This window comes from Coptis chinensis, chromosome 8 (genome assembly GCF_015680905.1).
Source record: "Coptis chinensis isolate HL-2020 chromosome 8, ASM1568090v1, whole genome shotgun sequence".
Taxonomy (NCBI): Eukaryota; Viridiplantae; Streptophyta; class Magnoliopsida; order Ranunculales; family Ranunculaceae; genus Coptis; species Coptis chinensis.
In genome coordinates this window covers 34,271,009-34,288,183 of record NC_141463.1, presented here as the reverse complement: position 1 = coordinate 34,288,183, position 17,175 = coordinate 34,271,009, and the positions used below count along the sequence as shown (strand labels likewise).

The window sequence follows — 17,175 nt, the reverse complement described above, 5'->3', positions numbered from 1 at the left end:
ACCAAGTGCAGCCAAATTCTCATATAACAAAATATTAGAAAGAGTATCTATTTCGCACAAATAGCTTCCATGTTAAAGCAGTAATCTGCAGTGCACCCTTCAATAATAGGCTCATATTACAGTGCTTGGAGTGATGCCATTAATTATGGTCCCATACAACAATTCTTCAAGAAACAATCATCATACTACTTTGATTGTAAACATGATTGATCTATTAAATTATGTACATACTCAAAACTACAAAGTTTATGTGAATTTGCGAAAACCAACAGTAGTTAAAAATTATAAGTAATCTATCCTAGTCCTATTTCTATTTTTTCGCATTCTCGATTTTGCATTCCAATCAATGGTTACACAAATAAAATTAAACATTAAAGCAAGTCAAAATTAGTTTGAAGCAGAAAAATCACAACGTTGTAAAGAAGAGAGTGTAGAGTTCTTGCAGCACTCAGAGAGCATATATCTAGGTAGAACTAGCACTTGTTGGTGTCGCTCCTCTTGGTGCTAATGCAATCATTGAATGCTCTATAGTGCAAGATTCATGCATCAGAGCCAAAAGCACATCCAATGGTGGGTGCAGCAGTGGTAGCAGACATAGCCACAGTCTCAGTATGAATGGTGAGAAGACCCATTATATTATAGCATCAACATCCCCGTGCGCAACAACACTACCACCGGCCACCTTAAGCCATCCCTGAAAATCACCACCAGAAAACATATGGGGAAAAACAAACAAATTGCTAAAGCATCTCATGACAAAAATCAAATAAAATATATTTAAATAAATGCAATACGCAATAACAATGATAACAACCGAAATACAAACGACAGTGGTAAAGAATCATTGCTATTGGAAAAAAAACAAAATAGCATAGAATCATGTAACAATAATTAATAAAACTACAACTGAGAATTTAAGAGTTAATTTTTTGTGGTCTTCCAAAGTAGAAGAAACAATTGACTTCTGAGCATCATGACCAATTGAAAACATATGCAACTCTTCAAATTAAGTTCAAAAAATCTGAATAAAGTGTGATACCTATGGTCAACCTTCAATATTTCCATAGCTTGGCCTTGTGTAATGATGTATCTCTTCCATTACCAATGTCATAAAGTTTTTATAGCATATCATGTCCAAATTCACATCTAGCAATGAAACCAACACACATGAGATTGATATCGATTATCAACACCCCAAAACCTCCTTATGTATATCCCACAGTAAAGCTAAATCATATATAAAAAACAGTGCACAAATAGAATACAACTCGAAAATAATCAAAGATATCTAACAACACTCTATTGCCCAAGAAAATATTGAACTCCAACACTAAATAAGTGTACAATGAAAACCATTAGATGTGTGTGCATTTTGCTTAAGTACACAGTTATAGAATTTAAAAATAAACCAAAAAAACAACCTACAAAATACCCATTTGAAAAACAAATTCTCATTGTAATCATAGCGAATAACACAATAAACCTCATAAAACAATTCATAGAATACCCCCAAATAATCATTTATGCCAACCAAATAAAATCCCCATAACTAAATTCAATAAACCCAATCTAAAAGCACAAAACTATATCTCAAACTTCATCTACATATTCAAAACACAAAGATATCGGAAAGGAAGGTCGATTGATTTCTCGGTCTTTCGTTTTTGAAAAAAAAAATGAAAATAATGCACGATTTGGATTCTCAATTGTTTCAAGAAAAGACAATTTGCAGCAACTTAAGTCGTTCAGTGCGCTGGCGACGCTGCAGTTATTGTGTGTATGGTGACAAGTGTCGATTCATTCGGTCGAAAGATGAGGTATGTGTACTATTCTTTTCTTAGAAAATCTATGTAATCCAATGCTAGCATGTCTGATCTCCCTTACTATTTAGGAGGCATCCACCCTATATAAACTACCCATTTTTATTTTGTAACAACAGTCCAACGTACACGTTCATCGAGCAAGGGTGAGGGAGCAACTTCGAGCTCAAACTCTGATAGAAAAACCCAAGTAATATATATACTTTTGTACACAAAATAAATCAACTGAATAATTTAGCGATCCTGCAATAATGGTAACTGAAACTGAGGTATATATATATAATTTTGTTTAAAGTATGTAGGCAAATTTCAAATGAACTTAAAGTATGTACATCTTCCTTTTTCCTTAATAACATCTCTATAAAATGGTCAAGGAAGTTGGGATATGCATATAATTCTTTTCTCAACAAATTCGTCTTTCCCACTACTTGCATGTCTTAATTTTTTTGAGTTAATGACTATTTAGTACCACAAACTTTCACATTTTTTCCTAAATGGTACCCGAACTTTGTTTCTCGCTTATTCGTACCACAAAGTTTCAATTTGTTTCAATTTAGTACATCAATTAATTTTCCATCCAATTCCGTCCAATTTCACTAACGGCGTTAGCACTATTCACGTGAACAATGGTTTTTCAAAAAAAAATCAAATTTAAAAAAAAAAAAAACACACTATTTATGTGAACAATGTTTTCGCTATTCACGTGAATAGTGTTTTTTTTAAGAATTTTTAATCAATCTTAAAAATTAATTCTTTAATAAAAAATAATAAAAAACACTATTCACATGAACATTTTTTTTTTTTTGTAATAATAATCTAATTTTTAAGATTGATTAAAGATTATTACAAAAAAAAAACACACACACACACACACACACACTGTTCACAGGAATAGTGTTTTTTTATTATTTTTCATTAAAGAATTAATTTTTAAGATTGATTAAAGATTCTTTAAAAAAAAACACACTGTTCACATTAATAGTGTTTTTTTTATTTATTTTTTGAAAAACACTGTTCACGTGAATAGTGTGTGTGAATAGTGCTAACACCGTTAGTAAAATTGGACGGAATTGGATGAAAAATTAACTGATGTACTAAATTGAAACTTCGTGGTACGAATAGGCGAGAAATAAAGTTTGGATACCATTTAGGAAAAAAAGCGAAAGTTCGTGGTACTAAATAGTCATAAACTCAATTTTTTTTGTAAAATTCATTTTTGCCCCAGCTTATTAGTGGCCATATGCCAAACAGCAGTTAAATTAGGCAAATAATTATGTTAGAAATTAATGTTTGGCATGCACTGTCTTGCAACATTCGTATTCAGCAGCTTGCATGTTTTGCTAAAGAAAAATATGGATTGGTCTTCCTCTAAGATTTGGACTTTGGACTTTGTTTGCTTTAAAAATCATATAATGTATTAAATTCACTTTATCTTGATAAAATTATCATTTTGAGACATGTTACCTTTTGATGTCGTGGTATGGACACACATATCGATACATCATGTTATACTTGCGAGCTTGAGGGAATGATCCCGACCTTTGAGTTGGGATAGTGTAGCTTCATTTCAACATTGTAGTGTGTAATGAGTTAGTATTCATTTGTGCATTATTACAGATGTCATTATATGTCCACTTCTTTTATACCTTCTAGAGGCCCACGTCCATTGATAATTTCTCCAGAGCGACAAATAATAACTCTTGACATTTGAATAGTAGCCCATAATAAGGCATGATTGGAACATTTGAACATGTCAATTCTGGATATTTAAGGATTGTATTGGGCTTGCACAAAGTCCACTGAGGTCAATATTAGATTGATGACCCATTTATATATTATATGTATAGTGGTATTGTATACTTAATTTCTTATTGTCCCTAGCATACCTAATACTTACACTTATCCCCCTTTCCCTTTCTAGATTTGCTCTTCCATTTAAAAAATGTGCGAGTCATTGATGTGATTTGCACTCCTTTAGAACTCTGGCACTCGCTAAATCGATACCGATACATGTAACCTCATGCTCTCCAATATTGTTTGTCCTTCTTACAATACACAACCAAATATTCATACAAAATTTTATGGAGAAGTTTTGAAGGTAAATATTGTCGTGAAGGTGTATAATTTGGGTTGCTCATATAGGGATAGGTGTGTTGGACTTAGCTCTTTTATCAATTTATTTATCCTACAGACCTAGGGTGATGAATCATAAAAATTGAAAATAATGTTAATTGGCTCTGCAAGTTCATCCTGTTGGATTTTATTGAATCCCTAAAGTTGTCCCACATGATGGACACATATCATGTATAATTAATGGTTTACAAAACATGGGCTTATATGATGAAGTATCCAAATCCATACTAATATTTTGGCAATTAGAAGTTGTTTCCAATTATAGTCTAATTTTTATGGGAAATTAGAATTATTGTCCAATTAAGGAAACTGTCCTCTCCCCCCTTTCTCTATATATACACATGCCTCATAGTTGTGTATTATGTCATGTTAAGAAAACACATTAGGGTTAGAGAAAAGGCTTAGGGTGAGAAACAAGTTCTCCTTCGCAGTTCTACATGTTTCCTTCATCTAAAGCTATGGATTAAGGTATGTTTATTTATGCTTAATTATTGATTTATGATTATTATGATGTTGGTGAGTTCATGTGATTCAAGATCCTTGGCTTAAGTTTAAGAATTGGTTTACATGTGGTATCGGGAGCACCTTGTTATGAATGGTATGTTTCTCCCATATAAAAATATGAACTTTTGAATATGTTAAGGTTTGAATAATGTTTTTGACAAACTCGGATTGCCACTAGTTAAAGTCTATATATTTATTGTTTCATCGTAGATTTGATATCGAAATTGTGTGGCTGTTTCACCGTCGATTCCATATCAATATTGTGTGGCTGATGGATTAAAAAAGACAACGTATGAATCAGAAGTTATTGATAGAAGTGATATAAGTTTTGCCATCATAGAGTTCTAACTATTGTACTGTTCATGAAAACCAATAACTGTTTGATTCCATCATCTGAAACTTACATTAATTGATTTCGATTATGTCATGATATCAATTTCGAAAGATGGCATTGTATCATTTGTTTTGGATTAAGTGAATCCGGTGACGAATCGCCTCAGATTCGGTACAGTGATCATTAAGATTGGAACACCAATAGCAAGTAGATCATGTCTACCCAAAGATGGTATAATGGTTATCGATGGTCTGAGTATATCAGCCTGCATGGTTAGCCATGGTAATTGAAGGGTTGTATGTATGTATGGTAATGTGCGTGTCTCTGTTGATAGGAAGAAGATGATTTCATTGGCTGGGCTTCAGCAGTTCAATTTCTTTTAGGCTTTAAGTTAATTTACCTTTGGGCATTCCTCATGTTTTGTTTGTTCCAGCCCACATCCTTTATTTTTATTTGTTTGGGCCTTATTTCTTTGTCAACGCAACCACTATAGGTTCCAGCCCATGAACCTAATATGAATTGTGCTTAAGTTTGTTTTATTTTCTATAGCCACCCATTATAAAGCCCAACCCGCATATATCACTGACTTGGGTCTGCCCAGTTTTGGACCGAGCCATTTTGACGCTTAAGGACCGGGTCTGGTTTGATCATATCGACTTGGTCAGGTCCGACCCATAAGGACTAGTCCGGTTTTGGCCCATTAAAGTGGTCATTTATGTAGGCCCAATTTTTTTTAGGCCCATTAACCTTCTTTTGGACACACAATACTCTTTTGAAGTCCGTTTTGACGTATGAATAGCCATTACGAAGCTTTTTTCGAACACTATGTATTGAACAACCTTGAAAGTGGTTTTGAAGCTTTAAGAATTCAGATATTAAAGTTGGAAGTTTATATAACCTTTATAGCTTGCTAAGTTGGATTTTGACATAAACTTGCGTGCATTATTTATTTTATTACGTTCAAAGCATCAATATGATAGAATGAATATTTCTTTTCGTTTATTAATATTATTGATGTCTATCAATTTCCACTATAATGATAATTGCATAGTGAACCTTTTTGATCATGTACATTATGAATGTACACACGTTATTCCGCTGCATGTTTAGTTTTTCACTATGATTATGTACGTTAATCAATGTCATTTAACGATTTGGTACTCACAAATTAAGCTGTATTGGTAGCTGCCACAGTGGCCCAATAGTAAGATATTGTGAATATTTTATCGTATTATTGTTAGTGACATTGTATAATGTTATTTATGATGATGATTAAGGATCCATTGAGATTATAATGAAGTTAAAATAATTGATATAAAACTAATCATTTGGTAGGCACCACAGTGACCCAATATTGAGAAGTTGTAAATATCATTAACATTACAGTTCTAATTAATTTAGGGTGATAATGTGTACTAAAGAGTTAGATATGAACTTGACTGCCCACAAGTAGCATACCTATCTAATTTTGACATACTTAATGACTTAGCCCTAAATGAAGTGAACTCTTTATATGTTGTGATACACGCCCACAGGTGGTTTCACAATTATAATATACGTTCATCATCATAATATTATGGAATGAACACCTCATGTGTTGTAGTACTCACCCACAGGTGATATTGCAATGACACTATTATGTTCATCTTTAGATTTTAATCTAAATTATAGTTATTTGTGTTAATAATCAAAGTATTAATGTAGTGAGCATTATTTTGTTTATTAAAGTTTTAATTCATATACCATAAAGTTTTACTTGTCAAGAGTTAAGGTGTCGAATATTCATATTATGTATAAGTTGGTATTCACCACAGTAATTCCAACTTTGTCCATGAATATTGACTTAAAATATTCACTTTATGTATAGTTTGGTATTCACCACAGTGAACCAACTATGTTCTTGAATGCTATAATAGTGACAATAATTGTTGTTTGTTTATTCGATTGTTTTGAGTTACCCACAGGTAGACCAAACATGTAAGGTTGAATAAACAATAAGGGGTAATATGCATTCTTTGGTTAAATAAATATAGGATATCCACAGATACCATGCTTGTTTGATTATCGAATAGGGACTTTATTATTATGCATCTTAAAGTTCGAGTTAAACTTAGCTAAATGACTAAAACGTCTTCTTAGTTATGGCATGAAGAATGTAGAAATCTTCAGAGAAAGAGTTTATAGAAAGATTAGCATATAATGTGATTCATTCGAACCTAAATTTGTTAATCTCATATGTGTGTGGAGTGTATTATAGAAAACAAACCAACACACAAGAAATGAAAGCCACGATAAGTATCGACATTTATATACTTTTTGCCACTTTGTATTTCGTTGTGAGATACTTCTCACATGAAGATGACAATTCACATTAAGATTATGTTCCTATCGTACATAATGAATCTCTACTAGTGTAAGTCGTTAAGACAATGGGGGTGCGGGAATCATTTTCAGGAACAATACGGCGGAAATTCTGGGTATCTTGGTACAAGGCCTAGGGGTTACTACAAATTATGAGGCAGAAAGTTTGGTAGTGGTTTTGGATGCTGAAACTACGGTGGAAAAAGGGTGGCAAAAACTCTGGATAGAGAGTGACTCTATGGCAGTAGTCCTAGCATTCAAAGGAGGAGAAGTCCCATGGTGGCTGAGAGCAAGGTGGTATAGAGCATCAAAGCTGATTGACTGAAAAATTTCACATACTCTCAGAGAAGCAAACTTTGGGGCAGATGCGGCAGCAAAACATGGATCAGCTTTGAGTAAAGGCGAGCTCTATTGGAGTCCCAATAGACCCCCTTTCATTAAGTCCTTAGAATGTCCTCACTGGACTTACTACAGATTTGATTCTTAGAGTCTGTTGTAATTCCATTTTGTCAGAGTTGTATTCTTTTATTCCTATTAATAAAATATCCTACTTGCATGCAAAAAAAAAAGTCGTTAAGATTTACATTATTAAGATTTTAAGCAACTAAACAGGCAGGTGAAGATTGCCAAACCAAATTAAAGTGGTGAAAATTAAGATAAAGATCAATGTTCTAGACTAATAATTGTTGAAGTTTTAGAAAAACGTTGTATTTGTGATAACACAATATTTAGAACGCCATAGTATAATGATATTGCTGAAAGGTGTAATCGTACTTTATAGGGCATGGTTAGGATTAGGTTAAGTTAGTCTAATTACTCTAGTTGTTGTGGATATTTAAAGTTATAAACACGTACTGTTATGTATAAACTGAACTCACTTTCCAGTAAGATAGTTTCAAAGACTCTTTTGAGTAGTTATGGAATCAAAGGAAACCTAGTTCAAGTTACCTACCATTTTGGGGATACCAACAGAGTTTGAGCTTATATATTATCCACATAAAAGTATATTAGATTTTAGAAAAGTTACTGGTAACATTATATTAATTGGTTATCTTGAAAAATCCAAAGGGTATATAGATTTGACTTATCTAACCATAGTACGAGAACAGTAGAAACCGGTAACGTTAGATCCTTTGACAATGGTGAAATCAGTGGGAGTAACATATCATGATATACGTCTATTAAAGAAAAACTGTGACACAATCATGAAATATAGAAAGTAAAGAAGTTTGAATGCAAGCCCCGATACTTGTATCTTCTACAATAATTGTTGTTTCCTCATGATATTGATTTATTCAATTTGAATGAACAATGATTGTATGATCAAACACTCCATAATGGGATTCTCATCAATGAAGCGTTCGTAGAAAAATCACAAATAATGGTATTTGGAAAATCTTATATAATACAGAGATCTACAATTCTGAATGACTTTGTGGCATATCTACAAGAATCTGATTATGATCTAGGGTCTATGAAGACTTGGTTTCATTACGATGAGGCAAGATAAAAATTGATTCTACTAATTATATTGACACTATAAAAGAAAGTTCAAATCAATGGAATATAATGAAGTTAAGGGTATTGTCACATTGCCTAAAGGATATAAGAAAGTCAACTATAAATGAGCCTTGCAAACAGAGCGTGACTATAAAGGCAATAATAAAAGACAGAGCCAAACTTGTTCCAAAGATTCCACCGTCAAAGGTGTTAGCAATATAATGTGATACGCTATCTTGTATCCTAGCAAGTATCAATTAGAATCATTATAGCTTTAGTGACTCATTACGATTTATAGCTTCACTAAATGAATGTCAAAATCGCTTTTCTTATGTAACTTCATAATGAAAAGAACACATAGTTTGCAAACTTAAGAGTCATATTATGGACTTAAATGAACTCCCCAATTATGATATTTTAAGTTGAACAATATCATCATTGCTAGTCTAAAGGCTGCTCTCGAGATCAGCGCGAGGAACATCAAAGTTGCATCTGATTCTCTTAGAGTTGTAAACATAGCAAACGGGAAAGAGAAAGCACCATGGCACTGCAAGAATCTAGTAGCTGAGCTTAAGAGCCTTAGTAGTTTGTTTGTGTCTGTCAGAATAGTTCATATTTTAAGAGAAGGTAATAGGGCAGCCAATTACTTGTCTAAAGTCTATGACTATCCGGATATGGATGTGGTGTACTTTATACCTCCCCTAGACTCAATTCTAGATTCCATTGTAAGGGAGGATAAAGAAGGAACTATGTACCCAAGAGTTAGCTGATCTATAATAAAGGTTGGGGTATCCTTAACCCCTAGCTTCTTCTTAAAAAAAAAGTTGAACAATATCATTCGTCTCTTCAGCTTTAATGAAAGCACTATTGATTAGTGTGTATACCGGAAGGTCAGTGGGAGCATATTTTTGGTCTTGTATGCTATGACGTTTTGCTAACTAGTAGTAATCTTGGTTTATTGCGTAAAAATAGATAAATTTTCTTTTAAAGAACTTTGAAATGAAAGATATTGATGAGGCAACATATGTTATTGAAATCAAAAAAAAATCGAGATAAATGACAATAACTATTAGCGTTGTCTCATGAAACACATCTTAATAAAGTTCTAGAGATATTATCTACATTAAGTTTTTTCAGCTACTGATGCATTTTAAAGTAATATTTGTTTATTAGCTCACATTTATTATGATGAATCACTTGATCATGATTGAATGTTCAAACTCAGATTATGTTGATTCCCTTTTATATTAAATTTGAGTTTGTTACTATATTTATGTATGGGCAAGTTTGTGGAATAATGTGAAGCAAATTACCTTGCTATTTCCACTAATAAAGTTGAGTTCATGGTTTGCTTTGAGGCCATAATTTATGATGTATAGTGTGCATATTATCTTAGAATTTTGTTAACTTTATTTCTAAATTGTTGAGAACTTAAGTTGCACCTATTTCTCCAAGAATGACAAACCATTATTGAGGTGCTAAACTGGTGAACTTGGAGATAACTTATGGAATGCAAAAACAATAAGTGTCTATAGATTATATAATAGCGCCAACTTATGAACTAACGTGTCCTTAACCATTTGGTTACTATCAAAGACGATTATGGATTATGTTGACAATACAAGTCTTTGATACAACCAATGATGTTATGGTTATACGGACACATTGATGATTTATGCTTCTTCTATTAGACACCTTAAGAGCTCAATTTTGTGTTTTTGCCAACTTTGTTTTATTAGTGAGAGTTTGTACATATTATGAATGAAACGAGTTATCACTGTTAGACATTTTAGGCAATTATACATTGACCTATACTTCTTACTTATACGTTATGTTAAACAAGTTATTATTGACGTAGTACATAGTCAGGGAGTGACTCTCAAGGACAAATATGCCGAAAAAGTAACTCTCAAGGACACCTTTTTATTTTTGTAACTCTCAAGGACCGGGTAGTTGAAAGTTCAAGTATACCCTTGATGCGAAATAAAAAACAGATCGGGTAGATGAAATGTCAAGTATACCATTGACGCGAAATAATTAATGGCCCAGCCCAGACGAAACGACCTGGTGTATTTAGTATGAACATTAAATGTTCATAGTCTTTGGGTATGAACATTGATTGGGTATGAACATTCAATGTTCATAGTCCTTTGGGTATGAACATTCGATGTTTATAGTCCTTGGGTATGAGCATTCAATGTTCATAGTTCTTTGGGTATAAACATTCAATGTTCACAGTCCTTGGGCATGAATATTGATTGGGTATGAACATTCAATGTTCATAGTCCTTTGGGTATGAACATTCGATGTTCATAGTCCTTTGAGTATGAACATTCAATGTTCACAGTCCTTGGGTATGAATATTGATTGGGTATGAACATTCAATGTTCATAGTCTTTAAGGTATGAACATTCGATGTTCATAGTCCTTGGATATGAACATTTAATGTTCATAGTGATCATTCAATGTTCATAGTCCTTGGGTATGAATATTGATTAGATATGAACATTCAATGTTCATAGTCTTTTAGGTATGAACATTCAATGTTCATAGTCCTTGGATATGAACATTCAATGTTCATAGTCCTTGGGTATGAACATTGATTGAGTATAAACATTCAATGTTCATAGTCCGTTGGGTATGAATATTCGATGTTCATAGTCCTTAGTCCTTTGGGTATGAACATTCAATGTTCATAGTCTTTGGGTATGAACATTGAATATTCATAGTCCTTTTGGTATGAACATTCAATGTTCACTATAAACATTCAATGTTCATACATCAATATATTGTATAAGGTACATTCACCTATTTGGATATGAACAATCATTGTTCATACACCAACAGAAGGTATGAACACTCATTGTTCATAGTAAAATGATAGAAAGGATAAAATTGGAAAATATTTATTTTAAATCCGGGCCATTTGTCCTTGAGGGTTATTTTCACGAAAGGGTATAACTGGCATTTAAAAAAAGTAAAATGGTCGGGCCAACTTATTTTGTCCTTGAGGGTTACAAAATTTGAAATTGTGGGTTCGTGAGTTACTAATTTCTAAAATTTGTCCTTGTGAGTTACTCACCAAAAAGTGTGTCCTCTAGACTTCATTTTCTCAAAAATTGGGTGTTAGGCCCAATTTCTTGTGGAAGGAATGGTGTCGCACACATGAATAAATGACACACGACCGCTATGACTCGCATTAGTATATTGTTTGATAATGACATTATGATGGCCAAATTAATGAGAAAATTGGATTGGATATATTTTTCAAAATCGCGTACGCATATCAGTTATTTTAAGTTAAACCCATGATGAGTCGTTTTACAAAACTATTATAAGGTATATATTTTTGATAAAACTTGTCATGTGGGACAAGTGGGAGACTGTTGGATTTTATTGAATCCCTAAAGTTGTCCCACATTATGGACACATGTCATGTATAATTAATGGTTTACAAAACATGGGCTTATATGATGAAGTATCCAAATCCATATTAATATTTTGGCAATTAGAAGTTGTTTCCAATTATAGTCTAATTTTTATGGGAAATTAGAATCATTGTCCAATTAAGGAAATTGTCCTCTCCCCCCTTTTCTCTATATATATACACATGCCTCATAGTTGTGTATTATGTCATGTTAAGAAAATACATTATATTAGGGTTAGAGAAAAGGCTTAGGGTGAGAAACAAGTTCTCCTTCGTTGTTCTACACGTTTCATTCATCTAAAGCTATGGATTAAGGTATGTTTATTTACGTTTAATTATTGATTTATGATTGTTATGATGTTGGTGAGTTCATGCGATTCAAGATCCTTGGCTTAAGTTTAAGAATTGGTTTACACATCCCTCAAGACCGCAAGTAAAACATGAAATTGAAAGTTCGCAAAAGTGATTATCGATCTCTTTAAACTACCTAGAGATTTGTCAAGATAATGAAATTCTTTAGAATCCTTAATTGTTAATTTTCCTTGCTTAATTTTTTTTCTCTTAGGTATTTTTCAGAACTTATTTAATTGGTAGGTGAGGTGGTATTGAACATGGACAAGGAATGATACAATACTGTCATGTTTTAATCATTCATTTGTTTATTTTAATGGAATCATGGTGTGCGGCTTTGAATATTATGGTTCCCGTATGTAACACATTGCTTCTTTTAGTATTGGTTATGCTGCTTTTTGAAATGATCATAGTTTTATGTGGCTCACTAATCACAACCTGTGCAATACCAAATCCCAGGTAATTATATTCTTCATGACTACTCTACTCTCTTCTTTGTTTTACCATTTACTTTAGGGAGTTTTGATCTCGAGATGATGATTTATTATCAAAACCAATGGAAAAAATCAATGGAATATTATATATTTTTTGTCTGAAGAGTACAATCTCTTCCAATCTTTGTGATAATTTTCTTCTTTACATTAACATATAGCCAATAGCCAATGGTATTATTTCCACTCTGTTTGATTTAATTGGTAATGCATATTTCATAGTTATTTCTTCCCAATAATATTTCATTCCACTATCTAATTGTCGGATTTTGGTTTTTTCATTGCAGGTCATTGTGCTCCTCTAAAATACAAACTTAAGCATTGAATCACAACCTCGGAGTCTTAAACTGGAATGGGTATGAATTTCTCTTTTCATTTTGTTAATATATATAGCTTCTATTTCTTGCAGAAATGGAATCAAAATAGTATTAACACTCTTCAATTTACTATGTAAGATCGTTGCAAGTCAGTAACAGGTAGTTTTTATGTTAATGCTTAGTATTTTCTTGAGCTCTTTTATGGCATAACTTTGGTTGTCCCACCTAATAATTAGTAAAAAAGATTTTCTTATGTATTAAAGTTTGATACTTTTTTTTTATTCTTTAGTCATATTAGTCTCTATTTTTGGATGTTAGCTTTGAATTGTACCATGACTGTAACTACTATGGTGATTTTAATTGTGAGTTTGAGAAGTTGTCTCATAAAATGGTTATATTATATTAGTTTTGATCACTCCGTTTGTTGCCCATGCTATTGATGTCGATCAGTACTTATTAGCAATTATATGTATAATTTGTTTCTTATGATAATATTATAACAGTGGCAAATGTGACATTCTATTTACTCTAGCATTAGAAATTTATTTCTTATTAAGCAATTTAAATTTCCTAATATTACATAGCTTTTATCAATAATTTCAGCAACCATAGAAGCTTGCAGAAGAACCAAAGGCCTTGATTATCATACGATTGGAGGCTCCATAAAAGTTATATAGTGATTTGAAACAAGACCCTCACAAGCCAACAACAAGAAAAGTGATTTATGTATACCCTGCTTTACAAATATTATAATTGTGATCTTTGCCTTTTCTGACTTATTATTGTACATTGTACAATTAGTTGTGAAAAGTGGCTAGCCCTACTGTTTCTTCTGCCTAATTAGGCATGTTTGGGACTTTGATTTTTCTCACTCAAAACCTCCACACTTCATAGATTCACAATACATACAAAATGAAAAATTATCAAATCTTCTTTGTTGTTGATTTTTTTTGTTCTTCATAAGTAACATATGCTATTTGGTTCCTATGTTTAGGAAAAGTTTGAAGACAAATCAAAACACGTAGATATATATTTGGTGAGCGTGTAAAAGTGGAATTTAACAATTGAATCTATTTTAGCGGCGATTTTCTTTTCCTTATGAATGCGACTGACATTGTTGTGTACGTGTTTTTTTTCCAAAGTAAAAGAGGCTTTTGGTGAAAATTCAAACTTATTTTATGTTTTTATTACTTTAACAATAGTTGCTTCATTTCACTGAAAATTCAGACAATAATTTATCTTGATTTTTCAGTGAATATGAGATACTAAGACGCCTGAATAAACGGAATTTTTTAATAAACAGGAAGTTTGAACAATTTAATTTGTTAGATTACTTTATTATATATATATATATATATATATATATATATATATATATATATATATATATATATATATATATATATATATATATATATATATATATATATATATAAACGTGTTGATAGAAGACTACCATGTGACCATCTAGTTGAAGAATCCATTAAAGACCATAAAATATGTAAAAGGTCCAGAAGATGGATGTATTGGTCCGCATATATTTCTTTGTATCCTCTCAAGAAATTGAGGATGTTTGAGTGAGATAACGAAAGGAGATGGTCTAGTAATTAACTTACCTTGTGCATAAGCCTTGCAGTCAAATTCATGAGTTGCTAAGACTTTCACATCTTTGAACTTGTGTCCATTTGTACTATTGATGATATTGCTCATCATATTCTTTCCAGGATGTCCTAATCGGTTGTGCCAAATCAAGAAAGAAATCATCATAGTAGTCTTTTTAGTGGCATATGTTTCAATTTTGGAAATGGTTGCTTTATACAAACCATTTGATAAAGGTGGTAGTTTTTCAACCAGTTGCTTTTCTCCATAGACTATTCTAGTGATATAGAGGTATTCAACCCCTTTGATATCAGCAGTCTCAATGTGGTATCCATTTGCTCTTAAATCCTTAAAGCTAATTAAGGATCGTTGGGATTTTGGTGCAAATAGAGCATTTGCAATAGACAATATGGAGCCATTTTGTAATTTGAAACTTGCCTTGTCATACCCTTCTATGATGGTAACTTGTCCATCAATGGTATGTAGACTTGTTTTCGACAAACTAATGTCAGAGAAAAAAATCATTTCTTGTAGAATTGTATGTGTGGTAGCACTATCCACTAAACATTCAATACCCATCCTGCAAAATAAAGTTATTTGTAAACCATATAAGGAGATATATAATAGGTAAAACCTTTGGGTGATGATACCAGAGGTCTGGGGCTCAAACCCCGCCAGCATCAAAGAGTTACTGATCTCATTTAAAAACAGGCTTACCAATCCAAAAAAAAAAAAAAAAAAAAATATATATATATATATATATATATATATATATATATATATATATATATATATATATATATATATAAGGAGATATATAATACTTATGCATTTATTGGTAATAGTTAAACTGTAGACATTGTTCCGAGAAAAATCAATCAAAATCCGCTAAACCATTAGCCTTATCAAATTCTTGTAAATCCTCCATGGTGATTTTTGGATTTTTTCTGGATCCCAAAAGCTACCTTCTAGAGCATTCGCCTCAACAAGATATGCAACTTGATCTTGATAAGCTTTGACTTTTGCAGCACCAGTATGGCATACTTGCTGGTGGTGACCTTTTCGGCCACATCGATTACAAACTTCGTCAGTGTGGGTTTGCTTTGACTTGTGCTCTTTGACTTTCTTAGGTTTGTCAGTTTTGGCTTGCTTAAACTTTCGTTTATTTTGTTGCCTTGTATAATCATTATCCTGACTAGAGTGATCCCACGTAGGGCATTTTCACCATTTTCCCTTCCACTTGTTGCTATTTGCTTCAATATTATTAGCTTGTGGAAGTGGATTAGTTCCAGTGGGTCATTACTGATGGTTTTGAAGCAATAAGTCATTCTGCTTCTCAGCAAGAATGAGCTTTTGCATGAGATCTAAAAATCGAACATCATTAGCCCTGCGATAAGACTATGAAAGGATGATATCATTAACATGAAAAGTTGACAAAGTTTTATCAATCTTAGTAGCTTCCATAACAGGTTCTTCACGTAGTTCCAAAAGAGAAGTGGTTTTGTGTAATGCAGAATTATATTCTGATACACTTTTGTAATCCTGGAATTAGAGATTCATTCAGTCTTGTTTTGCTAGAGGTAGCAGAATGGTCCTTTCATGGTCAAACCTGTCATTCAAATTGTTTCATAGTACAAGGGGGTCTTGAACAGTTAAGTATTCAAGTTTTAGTGCCTCATCAATATGGTGCCTAAGCATAATGATTGCTTTAGCCTTTTGCACTTGTGTGGTTTGATTTTCAGCCACTATAGTGTTATCCAATTCTACAGCAATTAAGTGAAAACGAGCATCCTGTTTCCATGACAAGTAGTTCTTGCCAGTAGTATCAAGCTTAGCAAACGAAGGTTTTTGGATATTATCCATAACTGTTATCAAAGAGAGAGCAAGTTAAATATACATGATATTTACGTAAACATGGACAAATATATATTTAACCACCATTAATTATCAATTGACTTGTAATGGTACATTATAATCCAAATCGTGCAATGAATATTCACTCATGTAATTCAAAACCAATGGTTTGTGCATATTTAAGCAAATACGCACTCATGCAATTCAAAACTCTTTGAGTTTGTGCATATTTGAGTTAATAAATTCATGCAATTCAAAATTGGTTTAGTTTGTGCATATTTGAGTTTATTAAGATGTGTGTCCATCAAAGTTTTGTTTTGGGGATAGGGTTTGTGACCTTTTTCTACACATCATCATGATTTGGTAATGATTTATATGTTTACCCATGCAATTCGAAATTTTTGAGTTTGTGTATGTTTAGGTAAATCTGTAAATGTGAATATGTGCCCATTCAAAGTTGATACTCTGGGGTAGGGATATTAAC

General features: G+C 32.4%; 1 protein-coding gene across 1 annotated transcript; it reads right to left on the bottom strand.

Annotated features, from left to right (window-relative positions):
• Positions 1 to 16,235: 16,235 nt before the first annotated feature.
• LOC147481227 (uncharacterized) lies at positions 16,236 to 16,700 on the bottom strand. Its single transcript, XM_086578874.1, has 2 exons — positions 16,473 to 16,700; positions 16,236 to 16,379 (listed from the first exon to the last, which is right to left on the bottom strand). The coding sequence occupies exons 1-2, from the start codon at positions 16,698 to 16,700 to the stop codon at positions 16,236 to 16,238; spliced, it is 372 nt and encodes a 123-aa protein (XP_086435000.1).
• Between the last annotated feature and the right edge of the window lie 475 nt (positions 16,701 to 17,175).

Bases quoted from the DNA above. Each gene is read 5' to 3' on its own strand.
- LOC147481227 (XM_086578874.1), bottom strand. From the start codon at position 16,700: ATGGATAATATCCAAAAACCTTCGTTTGCTAAGCTTGATACTACTGGC. The intron at 16,380-16,472 runs GTACTATGAAAC...CTCTAATTCCAG, and splicing joins TAACTGTTCAAGACCCCCTT to GATTACAAAAGTGTATCAGA.